The sequence below is a fragment of the Archocentrus centrarchus genome, chromosome 10 (genome assembly GCF_007364275.1).
Source record: "Archocentrus centrarchus isolate MPI-CPG fArcCen1 chromosome 10, fArcCen1, whole genome shotgun sequence".
In the NCBI taxonomy this organism is placed as follows: domain Eukaryota; kingdom Metazoa; phylum Chordata; class Actinopteri; order Cichliformes; family Cichlidae; genus Archocentrus; species Archocentrus centrarchus.
In genome coordinates, this window is record NC_044355.1 from 10473891 (window position 1) to 10489726 (window position 15836).

The following is a 15836-nucleotide window of genomic DNA, read 5'->3' on the forward strand; positions in this document are numbered from 1 at the left end:
CTTGTTTTCAAAGATTACCACATACCAACTTGCAAAAGAAAAAAAAAAAAAAAGCCACTGTATTCCCTCTCTGTAGCAAGGCTGCTCTGAAAGCTTTTGTGAAACTGGAGTGCGGCTTTCTAAATGGAATAAGAGCTTAGTTCTCTTTTTTGTGCAGTTAAATCAATATCCAGAAGACCATTAAGCCAGACGAATACATCTTGAGCAAGGAGAAGTATCTGATGTCTGAGGAGCCCTCCATCACTTAAGGAAGCACAATGGCTCTCCATTGTTGTCCTCAGTCATCTTCACACTCCTCAGCTGCTCAGGCTGCTGATGGTGACATCACTGTCACAAGATAAGAAGGCTACCAGGACTGCTTTTTAGCCTACACCACATTGTGCTCTATCCGCAGAGTGTGCAAACCCACACAGCTGAAGCCTGTGCAACATTAAAGCAATGAAAAGCAGAGAGGAGAGGGACAAAGTGTGGGCAGCAGCATAGCAAGATGTTCCTAAAACAAGGGGCACATGCTTGAAACAAACAAGATGACTCCACACTGGAGTATATTTGGAAAGTCTTGTTCAGGATAATTGCTTTCAGTGGATTGAAGTTTCCAATTATCCACAAGCCTCTGCCGTGTTCCCACCATGGGAAGTCTAAAGGGGAGAGGGTGGGTGAAGGACTGGTGGGTCCAGCTGGTCCCGTCTCTAGTGGGGCTGTCAAACTAAAAGCTCTTAACCCACCCCCACCCCCTCTGCGTCAGGGCCTCCTGCTCTGAAGGGCCGGCCAATCTGATGGTGTTTGTCGCTCCCATGATACAAGCATCTCAGCACAAAAATGTAAACATCTGGCAAACATTTAGACTCACTACAGAATAGGGTTGAGCATCACTTCTGTCAAGCATGTTGGATCTATATTTGCGCAAATCAGTAAACCTTAATGTATCCCCTAGGAGAGGAGACCCAGTGAAGATGCCTCAGGGTGTTTCAGTGCCACTTAGTTTATCATAGCCTATATTTCAGGGAATAATGAAAATTGTACATAATTTCCTAGATGTTGAAATTACACATTTAAACAGCTCATGCGGTGCAGGCCAAAAACAAAAAGATTACCTGCTTAGTGCAGACATGAAAAATTACAAACGGCTGCGGAATTTTGAAATTTATGCTTAGAAAATTATTCAGATGAGCAGTCATTTCACCTGTAATCTCTTTTAATTGAAGTCTGAGATAGAAGATATACCAATATGGATATTGTAGTGCTCTGAGTGGCTAGTTATGCACAGACTCTCATTTGCCACACTTCCTAGGCCTGGCGTTAGTGCAGCTGACCCGGGGTCAAGGCTATATCTGCCATAATGGAGGAGAAAATGAAAGCTCACTTCTAGTAAAACACAAGTGGAGACAAAAGAAAGTGCGCTGGTATTCTTCTGTTATAACCGATCTGTATGATTTTCACACACTCAAAGAGACACAGACACACCATGTAGTCACATGCCAGCTGACTGGCACAAGGGGAGTCACAAAATTTTATGGAGTAGTAAGCCTGGCAGAGCAAAGCCCCTGCAGGTCGTGTGCCAGCGTCTAGTACATCGTATGAGTTCAGTTATGTTTCTTTTTAGTGCATTTAAAGCCATTCAAACTGTTACATGTGGTGACAAAACTCATTATTTCCAGTTTCCATTGAAAGAAAAAAATATATACATTAAAGCGATCTCAGCGTTAGCAGCGCCGCTGTTAGTCACAAGAAAACAAGCAATTACTGTAAAACATTCCGTTTAAATCCCACATGTACTTACCCAGCAGAAGTTATCAGTAGATTATATTCCCCGGTTTTATATAGGCAGTTAGAAGAGGTTGCTCTCATATATATATATATATATAAATATATTAAAAAAAAAAAACGACAACGTTATCAAAACATCCCTGGAGCGAGTTGGAGACTAATGGTGCTACTGCTACATCATCGCACAGTCACCGGTCAGCTTACCCTCCTGCTGCTTTCGTGTACTTGCTGACACAAGGTCGAGTTTTCTCCGGCGGAGGGTGATGCGTGGGGAATTCCTAGCAGTCACATTTTCCTGGGAAATAACTGGCCGCCACCAAAGTTTTCCTGAAGCCTGGCAGTAGGACGCGAGTCCAAAGGAGACGGAAGAGGTTTATGAGCTAAAGTCGTTTTGAAAAAAAAGTTTTTAAGTGTTCGCATCATAGCCCATTTCTTAAAAAGCACAAAATAGTCCATATATATTGTAAACGTAATGGATAAAGTGTCATTTGCGTGTGTCAAAGTTGGGTTTGGCGCTCTAGGTTATCTAAACGTTAAACAAGCTGGTATCAAGGCGACGGTGAAATTATTTTACTAAACCGTTACGCAGTCGCAGGTGCGATTTTACAGACAACTCAAAGCTTCAAACACGATGTACTTAGATTAAGTTGCAAAAGAGAAAATGGCGGTTTTACATGCTAAAGTTTGGGTTTGGCTTGAGTAGAGTTTGATTTCTCCTGTGCTGTGTTGATATTACGACAGGCGTCAGCACGGGGAGATAAAAGTGGGAACAGGCATCTTCCGGGAATGTCCAAGCCCTTCAGAGATGAGAACAACTGACGATAACTCCCCAACGGGCGGGGCCGATTCCCTGGAAATATTGAGCGCATGCTGTGGTAGACATTCCAAATAGCACAAAAAATGTATGACTAAATGGTTGTATATGTGGTTTGCGCTGCTGTCAATGTGAGATACTCTTAAATGCTGGAATTTGAAACAAAATCATGTGTTCCCATACCGGGAGTCGAACCCGGGCCGCCTGGGTGAAAACCAGGAATCCTAACCGCTAGACCATATGGGAAAGTTGAGATACGTAGTCGGTTATATTGATTTTCTAGTACTTAAACAGGTGACATTTATGTATTATTATCACTATTACTATTAACCTAATGATCTATTATATTTGCCATACATTAAACGTTTATGTTTCACTGTCATAGGTTTAAGAATGCCGTGTTTTGGTTTGATGTAATGTATAATTTACAACACCTGGGAACTAGGCACCATCTAGCGGTCTTTCGATAGAACTGTACATTAAACCCTCAAAATACCTTGTCTTAGCCACGGGCTACACCTAAAGTAACTGACCTAATTGGTTATGTATCGAATAGATTATTAAATTAACAGAGTCAGTAATGAATAGGAGGAGAAACAGAAGACAGAGCTGCTTGTGAAACGTTAGCGTGTCCTGATCAACTAATACGGGTGCAAACATATGACGTAATTCTCACTGGAATAGTTCAAGTGTAGAGACGGGGTTCACCGAGCTACATAAAAACGCTCTGGTGATATTTACAACGACATTCATTTTGTTTATACACGTAATAGAAAAATTCAAAAATATCACTCTGGTTCCAGTTTTTACTGTGGCTTCATGTGGCTTTATAGTTTTTCCAATTTCGACGCAGGCGGCGTGAGTTCTTCCTTTTGTGTATTTGGTGCAGTCCTCAGATTGGAGAGGGGCAGCCAAATATTTGACAAACTAGCAGCAATCGTTTAGCTTAGCCAGCTAAGAGTTGAAATAATACCCCGATTTAAAAAAACAACACACATTTCTTTAAGTTTGACCTGATAGGGTGTTTGTTAAGGATTTGGGTTTCCGTTTAAACAAGATGTCAACTCCAGCAAGACGACGTTTAATGAGAGATTTTAAACGGTAAGCGAAAGGAAAACAACAGAGAAGTAGCTAACGTTAGCCTCCTGCCGCTAGCTTGCTAGCGTTAGCCGAAACGGCAATCAAAACTACCACACCGTCATTAAATAACAACAATGAAACACAGAGTCTTATGAACACGAGTGGGTTATAAGTTGGTTTAACGTCCCTTGAATTTCGGGTAGTAGTAACTATTGTATGACTGGTAAACCCTTGATATATAATGATAATTACTGGTGGAGCGCTGACACCGGTGTTAGCAAGGCATCCGGGAGTAGTAACGTTCAGGTAGTACAACTTAAGAGTCCCGACTCATTTTAGATGTACTAAATGAGACAATCACCAAACATCTAGCCGCCGAATTAATATATGATTTCAGCTGGATGTGCTTTTAACTGGTAATTAAGGGTAGTCAGACCGAGTGACCAGGTGGCCCTTCACAGCCAGGTGAAACGTTTGGGTAGACTGTCAAGCACACACCGATCATGACACCTCCTATCCCCGGGCCTTGACAGACGGCTACCTGAGCCCGAGGATCAGCAACCATCTGCCATGCAGTCTAAAAACCTCCATAGCACGTGGTTTTTTCACAGTATGTTCCAGCGGAACAGTGTTTGTGTCCACTGAGCCCAACATTTAATCCTAGCTGACCCACTGTTACACTATATTTATAGTATTGACAGCATGATTAGGGGGCTAAAATGATACAGATTAATAAAACACAGGTATGCGGTTGTAATGGCCCTTAAGATACGTTTTTTCCTGTTTGTTTGTTTGTTTGCAGTATTCTGTTTTTTTGCTACCTAGCATCATTAATCCAAAAAGTTGGTAAATTCCTGTGTCACGGTAGCCAGAAATATTAAACACAGCCCATAAAACATGACTTAAATAATAAGGTAATAATTACAGAAAAGAAGGAACACAATGAAATAGAAATGGTGAAATAAAATAAGTCATTGAGCTTAAATATAAAAAATTAATTAGTTATAGGTGTGAGATTGGAAAGATTTTCCATGTCCTTACTAGTGGCAGCAGAGCTGAAACAGATATTAGAGAAATTGTATTATCAGTAGTGTGTTTGATGACCCAAACTTATATTTTTTTAATATGCTGCCCAGTGGTGAGGTTGTTATTGTTAAAGATCTGTCTCAGCCTTCTTTAAGAATACAGTTGCCAGTCATTCTGCCAATTTGTACATTAGGAGCTTCACTTTCAGTTTTAAATACTTCAATTACCTGCCCTCCTGACCCACATCATGGATAATAATATTAATGACTTTGATTTTCATGCTTTGTTTAAATCATTTTCTTTGGGTGTGATGTAACTGTGTCAGGCTGCAAGAGGACCCTCCAGCTGGAGTTAGTGGAGCCCCGTCAGAAAACAATATCATGGTATGGAATGCTGTCATTTTTGGGTAAGTTGCTTTTTAAAAGCTATATCAGATATGCTGAGACAAATGAATGAGTGATAAAGCCATAGTCTGTATGCTGGATTTGTGGCTGTTGTGAAGAGTGTTAGATTTCTTTGGGGCTTTTTGCAAGGTAATTTATACCCTGTTTGTGTCTTGTCTTTTAGACCTGAGGGAACACCTTTTGAAGATGGTAAGACCTCTCCGAAGCACTTTACATCCACATAATTTATCTTCCCAACCCTGTTCTGACATTAACCCAGCAATAATTCACACTGACTCTTAAGCATAGGGCTTTGGCAGTTAGGTCATATGATTGGTATGGTTTTGAGTAAATTTTAGTGGGTGGATTTCTTTTTTTTTCCTTCTTCTTCTTTTTTTTTTCTTTTTTGCCAGGGAACAACTACTTATCAGATTTTCTACATAGAGCAGATGGTGTATGGAATGTGTTTCAATATTTAAACCCACAGTAAATTATTGTTTGTCTTGGATTGGCACCATTTTGCTACAAGAGCCAGTTTCTTATCAGTAATTTGGCAGCTGAGTTACAAAACTGATAAAGTCTTACCCTGGAGTTAGTACGGTCAGAGGTCACAAGTTGACTTGATTACTGTAATGTACTGATTTAATTTCTTTTTTTTTTTCTTTTCAACAATGTCTTTAATATTTTAAAAACAATCAAAACAGTAACAAAAACAAGACAGTCCTCTTACCAATATACATGCTAATCTATGTCCAAACACTTCCTGCTTTCCTTTTTTTTTTTAAATTGCATATTTAGAGAAAAGAAAATTGGGCCATTTTAATTCATATTATTTATTTCTTTCAGGAACCTTCAAACTTACCATTGAATTCACAGAGGAATATCCAAATAAACCTCCGACAGTGCGATTTGTCTCCAAATGTTTCATCCAAATGGTATGTACTAAAAAATTCAGTATGATAAATTTAATGTTATGGCTATCTTTTGTTTTGAAATCTTAATGTCATATATTCTTGAATGCTCTTTTGCAGTGTATGCAGATGGCAGCATATGCTTAGATATTCTTCAGAATCGCTGGAGTCCAACCTATGATGTGTCCTCAATCTTAACTTCAATACAGGTATCCTCCCACTTTCCAAGTAATAATTGTCCAGCTCTCTGAAGTGACTCGTGTCATAAAATTTTATTATAAACCTAACCCGCGGGCATTCTCTGTTGTGTATTCAAAGTCTTTACTGGATGAGCCAAACCCAAACAGTCCTGCCAACAGCCAAGCAGCCCAGCTCTACCAGGAAAACAAACGGGAGTACGAGAAAAGGGTTTCTGCTATTGTTGAACAGAGTTGGCGTGACTGTTGACCCCTGTTATCGTTGGAGTATGAACAGTGTCCAGCCCAGAATCAAGAAAACACTGATCAAGAAAACCGACCGATCTCACCAAAATGAAATGACGCATCTTAAAATCCTTCAGTATATTTGTCCCCTAACTGTTGCAAAGTTTGTATGCCGTTGTGTTGTGGCATTCACTCCTGCTGAATGCTATTGTTGGGCAATAGCGTATGTTTGGTCAAAGTTAATGTACCTTGTTATATCCGGGTTACTTGCCACATGCCCCAACAATCTTTTTTTTTTTTTTTCGTTCTCTCAGCTGTCACTTTTCTACCCTTTATTCATAATGAAGTAATGTGGTTGAATGATAGGGCAAGAGATAATTAGATGTGCTTGCTGTGTGGTTTGCTGTGTAGATACCGGCAGTTCATATTTACAAAAAAAAGCAAAGCTGTTCATGGGTGTTTTGGGGCTGACTGTTTTGGTTTTGTTTCTGCCTATCAAAAGCCTTTAAGAGGGATAGAAAGTTAGCCTGGCATGGACATCCATCCCTCTTACAACTCAGCAGATGCCTTTTGGGGGTCATTTTCTCTCAGCTTTTCTTGTAAAGCCATGCTTTTGATTTCAAAAAGAAAATCTTCTAAGCAAGCAATTGTCCCTCTTCAGTACAGAAACAGGATATTTAGTACCCTGTCCAAGCACTTAACTTTGTTTCATAAGGCTGACTTTTTAAACCTGTGTGAACATTTCTATGCTATTTTACAATCTTGGAAATCAGCTGCCACAAAAAGCTGATTAAACTGTTTTAAACAGAATGTTGTCCATTTTCAGATTATAAACCTTTGCACCAGTAACCCATGTAACAAACTGTACATTTTCTTGTAAATAAAATAAATATACACCATTTGTCTGCTGCTTATTTCGTAACCCCAAAACAACAAAATATTCTTCTGAATTAATTTCAGCTTCTTGATGGTTGTCAGTTTTAATTTATTCACTCATTACAGCTGTGAAAACAAGCAGACACGTTGACTGTACTCACATAAACCAACACATCTGACATTAACAAAGATCACAGCTTACAATGTGAATATTTTCTGCTCATGGATGCAGCTCTTGTACTTGTAAAATGATCTCCATGTTCTGAAATAGCAAACAACATTGCAAGTATTGCTGAATACAGATGCCTTATTACTACAGTGAGACTGGTATGAGCACCTAGCTACAGTTTGATGTTAATGCCGCTATAATCCTTGTCTTTGATGAGTTAAATGCCTACAATGTTCACAAACAAGCAGTGACAAAAGCTGCATATTCTGCCAGGTTTCTTAAATAGTCACAAAACAAAAATAATATTTTTTTAGTGACAAAAGCCTCAATTAAGAAACAAAATAAAATTGCAATAACGGGAGCATCATTAGGACGTGATACCACAATCCACTGACCACAGCTCAGATGTGGAATAGCAGAAGAGACAAAAAGACAAATAATTCATCCTACAGTCCCTGCTAAAGCTAAAAGTAAAGTTCATGGCAAAGGAATGCTGAAACCACCAGTGATACCTGAAAGATTCTCATTTATTAACATGTGCTGCAAATTTGTAACACAAGTATAAACACAGCAGGTATACTTGGGTGTGATTTGCCTTCAAGTCCAAGATAATGAGTATTTGTCCCTTTTCTTTTGTTTTTTAAATTGTGATTTTTCTCTTCATGCAAATTAGTGTGAGGCCTGAGGTTTCACAAGCTCATATCGGCCCACCTGTCCTTCCTGTAAAAGCTGACCAATGAGCTGGTCTTTGTGTACTTTGCGGCTGACGACAAGGAAGCGTTGCCGTCCCTGCCCATAGGACTTGCTTCGCAGGCCGTATTTCTGAGATATCTGGTGGATCTGCTTGCGTTCATCGTTGGTGAGATCAGTGGAGAAGCGGAGGTCATCCTGGCGGTCTGAACTAGCGTAGTTGCGAATGATGTCCTCAATGTCACGCTTGCTGAGCTGATTTGCGGTTTTATCGGTGTCCATACCCAAACCCTCTCTCGAGAACTGCTCCTTCACTCTAATTGGCTCTGCAATGCCTTCCCCATCTCGGCCCAGACCACCTCCTTTCCAGCCCATCTTCCGGAGCAGCTGGTTTCCAATGTTGTCTTCTTTAATCTCCTGCCTCGTGGCCTCCTCACCTGAGCGACCCATGATCTGAGAACGTGATATGGCGTCACTGTGACCTTCCTTCCTTAGGTTGGATTTGACCACAGCCTGCGTCTGTCTCAGCGTGGCTAAAGCCTCCTCCGCTGCAATGTGCTTTACTATTTTCTTTGGCCCAATTCCTGCTGCAACATACTGTCCTTCTAAGTAAACTTCACACTTCCAGCGATGATCGGGCAGAACTGTGAACTTGTAATCAGCAGTCACTTTATTAAACTGAGCAGTGTCATTAATAATGCAAATTGCATTGTCAGAGTTTTCCAGGATAACCAGCTCGCTCAGCTTCTTGCCACTTTGCTGCCCAAATCGCCCACCAAAATCTGACTGAATATTTCCTCTGGAGTACTGAGACTGCGGTTGTTGCTGCTGCTGCAGCTGCTGTTGTAGCTGCTGTTGCAGCTGCTGTTGTTGCCGTTGTGCTTGGTTCATACGAAGTTTCCTGACTGCCTCCTCCGCTGCTGCATGCTTTGAACTCTTTTAGTGCCCGTTGCCTGCGCTACCAGCTCGCCCTGCAGAAAGACACTGCATAGCCATACACTGCTGTTGGGAGTAGATCAAATTTATAGTCAATCTTCATGCGATTGAAAGCAGCAGAGTTGTTCAGTATGCAGATGGCATCGTGAGCATTGTCCAAGACCACAAACTCCGTCCAGTGCTTCCGCTTGTCAGGCTCGTACTGGCCTTTGGAGCTAGGCGTCGGCTTATCTTCTGGGTTGCGGAGTGCAGGCAAAAATGCTGGTGTTGGGCTGTGCATCTGGCACACAACCATGTCATTGACTACAGAGTGTCTGAATTACGCTGCACAACACGAACCTCACCGGTTTCAGGAAAAGTTTCACAGCCTGCTCAGAGGCCCTGTCCCTTGCTCCATTTTTACTACCGGAGTATCCAGTAGCAAGATACACACCCTGGCATCTCAGTTCACAGGCGTAACCATCTGTCGGTACTTTCTTGTTCTTTGGTAGGTCAGCCTGAGGAATATCCTTTAGGCTAACATAAATATACTCGGGGTTGGTTTTGCAGGCCTGGATGCTACGGCTCAACATAAAATTATAGTTTGGCGACTCACTTCCAGTCATGTACATAGGGTCCCTAAAAGCAACAGCCAGAGCAGATGCTACATTGGCAATCAGTCTTTGCTTCTCATCTAATGTTGACTGAGAAATCGGAAGAGGTTGCAATGAAGACCCTGACTGAAAAACATTAGGACTGCTCCTCCCCGGGCTGTTGTAGACTCTGCTGAATGGCCTGCTCGAAGACGGCCTGTCTTGATGGCTGTAGCCCAAACCCTGACGTCCAGAATCCCAGCCTCCTGATCTGCCCCCTCCCCCGTACCCATTGTACCTGTGGGGCTGAGAGTAAGAGTCTGAATTTCGAGAGCTGTGGGCCTCATATTTTGCTGTGTACTCCTGCTGTGTTTTTGCCATGAAGTTTGAAGATGACCCACGACCTCCATACCCCAACCCACTACCTGAAGAAATCTCTCTGTCTCTCTCTCTGTCCCTGTGGGAACCCCAAGAGTCAGATGTGTATGATGGCACTCTGTCAAAAGCAGGCCTCAGGGAGGAAGACCCCAGTGCTCTGCTGTTGCTGCTATATGAAGAGTGTTCAGAGTCTCTCGGTCTGTACAACTCGCTTTTCCTGCGCTCCTTATCGTTCTCCTTCTCATCAGCGCCGGCGCCTCCACTGCTTCCGCCACTCACAAAGTGCACGGGCTCAAATCGCGGTCTGGAACCAAATTTTGTCAAAGGCATTTTCCTCATAGGTTCCTCTCCTGCAATAAAATGACACAAGTGAACAATTAGGGGGAAAAAAGGGAATCAATTATAATCTGAGATGGGCACAATAGAGTGATAGAGAGGCCTTATAAAATACAGAGTAAGCTCATTAATATTTTTAATGAGGGTGGTGTTAACTGTCAGGTTTATAAATGACTGCCTTTAATAATTCACAAGTGAAGAGGTGGTGCACGACACGTTAATGCCGTAAAGATCTGAGCCTTTAAATAGTCAGCAGTGCACCAGCTAAAACTACTCCCAGCAATTTTGTTATTAACTCCAGTTCAAGTTTCCTAAAACCACAGAACCCAGACAATAAAGTATAAACCCTTTGTCAAAATTGGCATCTTTAGTAGTAATAAGGAGGCGAGAGGCTGGGAGCCACAGACAGGCTGGGGTAGCCAGAACGCCATTACTGGTTTGGGGCTTTTCATGGATTTGTTATTTTGGTTTTGCTGCTATATACACTCCCACTCATGAGCAATGGAAAAAAATTTAAAGAAATAACTGAAATGTTTTAAAGTCTTCCCGCTCTTCATGTAACCAGTGCAAAACTGATGTAACACAATAAACACTGGCCACCACCAAACAGCAGATCTGAATCTGAACACTGCTGGAGACGATGTAATAATACATATTTTGGAATTTTCCAGCAATACAGTCGTATTGGTCAGAGATAGTAACACAAACTAAAGCCATATTAGGTTTTCAAACTGACTACACATTAATACTTTAGTATAACAACTGATTTGTACATTCAAGGCTAACATGTTCTTAAAGTATTACTTATTGCCAGGAAAAAGGCAATAACAAAGAAATTGCCTGACAAGAAAGCACCACTAAAGGAGAGTTGTTGGTCATTGTAAAGAAATATATGAAATGGAAAACTTAACTTCTCCCTAAGATTTTGTACGTATAAATTTCAAAAGCATTGGTTAAAATGGCTGTTATATATAGAAGATGGAATAATAACCTTACCATATTAGAGTCATTTGTCCTGTGGGCACTATTGTTTTGCACACTGTTCATAATGGATTTTTATGTGTGCATGTCAATGAATGCCTAACAGTACTGGGCACTCTGGCTACATCTGGGGACTGGATGAACTTAATGGACTAGTCTGGCCTTCTGCTGAATTTCTTTTGGTGATTATTCACAGGTGTCTGGGTAGACCTCAAGAACTAATGTTAAAAAATAACTGCTAGTCAACTTCTGTATTGTATTACCCCTGGTGACCTGTTTTGCTCTCTTTTGTGATGTCTGCTTTAAAAAAAAAAAAAAACACTGGACAGTGCCCTCAGTAAATGTCAGCTTATTTACAGATCATCTCATTGCAGATATCAAAATAAATCAAAGTGCCACACAGAAGCCTGTTTATGCTTTTACAATAGAGAGAGCTGCAATGTTGCTGCAATCTGAGGCCTCAAAACACACCTCTGACTCAGTTTCCGCTGTAAGCTTGGTGAGATATATTTAATCTTTATGTCATCACATAAGCTGTTTGCTCAACTGCTGAACTTTACATATGTCTAACAGTGGCACCAGTAGCCATTCTCTTGTAACAACTGTTTGTAGATTTTTTTAATACAATTTAACAACAGCAGATCTTATCTTCCTGGAGTTTTAATGTCTGGTTTAATTTTTGGTTGCATCATCATCATCATGGGAAAACCTATGAACCAGGAGTAGTTCTGGCATGTTAAAATACAAACAGAAGACAACAGTATTGCTTTTTTTTTTCATTTCAAAAAACAGATACATGCTACACAACACAGATCAACACTCACTGCCATCAGAAGAAGTATGTCTCTTTTTTGCTTCAGAACTGGGACTTGGCTCAAAGGAGGGCATCTCGCCAGTGTCCGTACCTTCTGCCATCACCAGCACCGTCCAAGTCAAATCCAGGCCATACCTGGTAATGAGGCCAAAGATTAGGCAAATGTGTACAGTTTCAGCGTAAATAACTGGAAGTGGTCATCTTCTTTCAGCTGCTCCCTTTAGGGTCACCATAGCAGATCATCTACCTCCTAGGTCTTCTTGATTATGGAAAAAATCATGATTATTTCGGTCAGTATTGAAATCACGATTATTTACCACGATACACATTGACTTTTCCCCTCCTGGGTCCTCGCTATTTGGGTCTTTTTTTTTTTTTTTTTTTTGGGGGGGGGGGGGGGGGGGGGGTCACATTTGTCCCTCTAGTTTTTCCACTTCTTCGTTTATTCCCTCACCTCCATTCCAACAGTTTCAGCAATCTCCTTCCAGGAATTTGCTGACATTTGTGAGTCCTTATATTGATGCTATGATTATTATTCCTTATATTGAGATGCTGATTATTATTCTCTCACTGATAAACTGCAGCGTAAAAGTAGCTGGAAATGCACAGGAGAAATCAACCACGCTGAGGCCAATCACAATCGCTGAGGGCTGCGTCTACCTGACGTGTAGTTACATTTCTCGAGAGGTGCACATCAGATCCTTCTCTGTAATTAACGTTAATTAACACATACTGCACTTGCAGTATGCCGGCAATGTCGCTGGCCAATTATGTAGGTTTTGTTGTAGGCTCCACAGAAACTCACAGCTGTAGTATAAATCAGGACTAAGAATATACATGCAGAGTGTAATGTGACAATATAATTTTAATAATAATAATCATTTTTTTGTCAATTATGCTGTTTGTGATCGTTTTGAGCTGAAATCAAAACTTGATTAATCGCACAGCCCAACTGCCTCCATCTCACCCTCTCTCTACCATCCCCCTCTGTCACACCAACCCTCTGCATGTCCTCCTTCACTACATCCATGAATCTTCGCTGCGGCCTTCCCTTTCTCCTGCCTGGCAAGCTCCATATTTAACATCCCTTGTCCAGTATATCCACAATCCCTCCTCTGCACATGTCCAAACCATCTCACCCATGGCTTACTCACTTTGTCTCCAACCTGCTCAACCTGAGCTGTCCCTTTGATGTATTCATTTCTAATCTTGTCCATTATAGTCACTCCCAATGAAAATCCTTTTGTCAGTGTCACTGTCTCCGAACCATACATCAAAGCATGTCTCACTACCATCTTGTACATGTTCCCTTTCACTTTTGCTGCTACAACTTTGTCACAAATCACCCCCAACACTGGTCTCCACCCAGTGCACCCTGCCTGTACTTGTCCACCTTCACTACCTCTACTCCCTGCATCTTCACTGTTACACCTGTCTCCCTCTCATTCCTTTTCAGAGCACACCTCCACCTTTCCAGGCTGCTTCCACCTGCTCCCTATTCTCACTACAGAATCTGTAGTTTGCAGACAACATTATGATTTGTAGTACAGATCACAATGTTGTCTGCAAACATCATAGTCCATGGAGATTCCTGCCTGACCTCACCTGTCAGCCTGTCCATCACCATTACAAAAAAGGAGGAGCTCAGAGCCAAGCCCACCCCACTCTGAACCCCTCTGTCACTCCTACCGCACACCTCACCACTGTCACATCCTGCACCACCCCCACATACTTCTCTGTCACTCCTGACTTCCTCACGCAGTGCCACAGCTCGTCTCTTGGCACCCTATCGTTTTGTTTCTCTAGATCCAAAAAGACACAAATAGCTGGAGGTAACGCATTCATTCACACTCCATGCGATTAACAGAGAAACTCCCTCCCACAGTATGCAGAGCCTGAAATACAAAATTCGTGAATGGGCAAAACACAGAAATGCGATACTGCATATTTTAAGCCTATTATGGACGTTAAAGTGTGAGAAAACAGCTGGATTTCGTTCCATCACCATCGCCTTGACAGAGTGACGCAGTATACCGACCGGGTCCATCCTCTGCAGGGTCCATCCCTCACCAGCAAACACGTTGAACAAGCTCAACACCACATTTATCAACATTTAACTCCCTTATTAGTTAGCAGTTGCGTACTCTTACCTTAAGGTGTAGCCTTTGGTCCCACCTACATATACACCAGTCCTTTAACTGCGCTGGAAAGAGCGCATTTATCCTTATGATCAACTGGCTATTATTATTATCGTGCTAGCATTAGCCTGCTAGCTGATTCAGTAGCGTCCAGCTAACCCAGCTCCACATCAACAGCCTGATCACACTCTTTGATAAAGTTACAGGGTCCAGTGAGACCTAAGGAGGAAACCGTCTATCAGGTTTTTTTTTCCCTCACGGAGTCTTTCCTAAAAAAAAAAAAAAAAAAATTAGCTGAAATGCTGCGCAAAACCAAGCCTGGAGCTACAACTACCCATTCAGCTAGCAGGAAGCATCCATTTTCTGGTCCAGCCACAGCAAAATCATGGCGTCTGTCACCACGCCGGCCAGAATGCACTGCGTGTGATTATTAGAACGCACATGTGGCGTGCAGAATCGGTTCTCGTGGTTTGTGTTTGCGGTACTTGCGACACTCTGCATTTCTTTGTATTTGCTTTCAAGTAGCCAGATTTTCTTGTAATTTTTAAGTGTTCATGAGCAGTAGTTCTCCAGGTTAAAAGAAAAAAAAAAAGGTCCTGTTTGGTGAATCTGCAAAAATGCCGAAGATTGCATTAACAAAGTGATTCCCAAAGAGCTATTACCCAAAAATTTGGAAACTGAATAATTGGAGGACAAAAGAAATGACAGGCCTAATAAATTAATAAAAACTATCACTACAGCAGATGAACAGTATCTGAAAGTCATGTCCAGGACCTGAGAGATGCATCTGGCCTTTCAGTTGATCCAGCTACTGCTCACTGAGGCCTCATCAGAAATGGTCTCAGTGGAGAAGTGGCTGTCAAGAAGCCATTCTTAAGGAAGGGAAACTGGGAGAATTGGCTGAGGTATCACAAATTACACAAGAACTGGACTGAAAATCAGTGGCAACTAATTATAGAGCAATTAATCCAAATTTGAAATTTTTGGTTCAAGTTTTTATCAGTATATGCAGAGGAGGTCAGGAGAGAGTGTCTACAGCCATCTGAAAACATGGTGGAGGCGCTGCCATGGGCTGGGGCTGCATTTCAGCAGGTGGGGTTGGAGATCTTGTCAGAATGAAAAAAAGTACCATCTGGAAAGCATCTGATTGGCAAAAGCTTAATTTTTCCCCAAAAAAAACACAATGGGGCATTATCAGTCATGGATTGGCCTATCCAGTACCTAGAGCTCAAATGATTGAAACAGTGTGGAATCATCAAAAGGCAGCCAACATTCAAAGAAGAGCTTTGAACATCCTTCAAGAAGCCTGGAGAACTATTCCTGAAGACTACTGAAAGAAATTACAAGAAGTTTAACAGGAGAGTTCAAGCTGTGTTGAAGAATAAAGTAAGTCTTATATACTGTATTTCCATGTATGTTTTCTTGTTTCAGTAAATTGTTGCATCCATTTCCCATTTTCCTAGCAAAATATAAAGAAATGAGGAAATGCTCAATATTTTTGCACAGTACTGTATATTTTCAGTTTTCATATCATGTATGTATT

The 15836-nt window shown here is 41.5% G+C and overlaps 3 protein-coding genes and 1 non-coding gene across 7 annotated transcripts in view; 1 reads left to right on the forward strand and 3 right to left on the reverse strand.

The window, feature by feature from the left end:
- elf1 (E74-like ETS transcription factor 1) overlaps positions 1-2696 on the reverse strand; it is a 41920-nt gene extending 39224 nt beyond the window's left edge. The window contains exons 1-2 of one of the 4 annotated variants that reach the window (XM_030738790.1): positions 2442-2696; positions 1972-2101 (exon numbers count right to left, since the gene is read on the reverse strand). The gene's annotated coding sequence lies outside the window, so the exon portion shown is untranslated. Of the gene's footprint in view, positions 1-1971 lie in introns of all 4 variants that reach the window. The other 3 variants (XM_030738791.1, XM_030738789.1, XM_030738793.1) reach the window with 3 other exon arrangements.
- Positions 2697-2755: 59 nt separating this feature from the next.
- Positions 2756-2827, reverse strand: trnae-uuc (transfer RNA glutamic acid (anticodon UUC)). The gene has a single exon. It is a non-coding gene; the product is annotated as a tRNA-Glu (tRNA).
- Positions 2828-3456: 629 nt separating this feature from the next.
- On the forward strand, positions 3457-7295 carry LOC115786585 (ubiquitin-conjugating enzyme E2 A). The gene is given in 7 exon segments (XM_030738794.1): positions 3457-3682; positions 5013-5093; positions 5255-5280; positions 5917-5985; positions 5988-6005; positions 6102-6190; positions 6300-7295. Coding segments are annotated over 7 exon segments (456 nt in total). The 5' UTR covers positions 3457-3638; the 3' UTR covers positions 6429-7295.
- Positions 7296-7954: 659 nt separating this feature from the next.
- On the reverse strand, positions 7955-14672 carry nkrf (NFKB repressing factor). The gene is given in 7 exon segments (XM_030740127.1): positions 7955-9079; positions 9082-9150; positions 9153-9392; positions 9395-9418; positions 9421-10374; positions 12166-12290; positions 14306-14672. Coding segments are annotated over 6 exon segments (2340 nt in total). The 5' UTR covers positions 12257-12290; positions 14306-14672; the 3' UTR covers positions 7955-8117.
- Positions 14673-15836: the final 1164 nt, after the last annotated feature.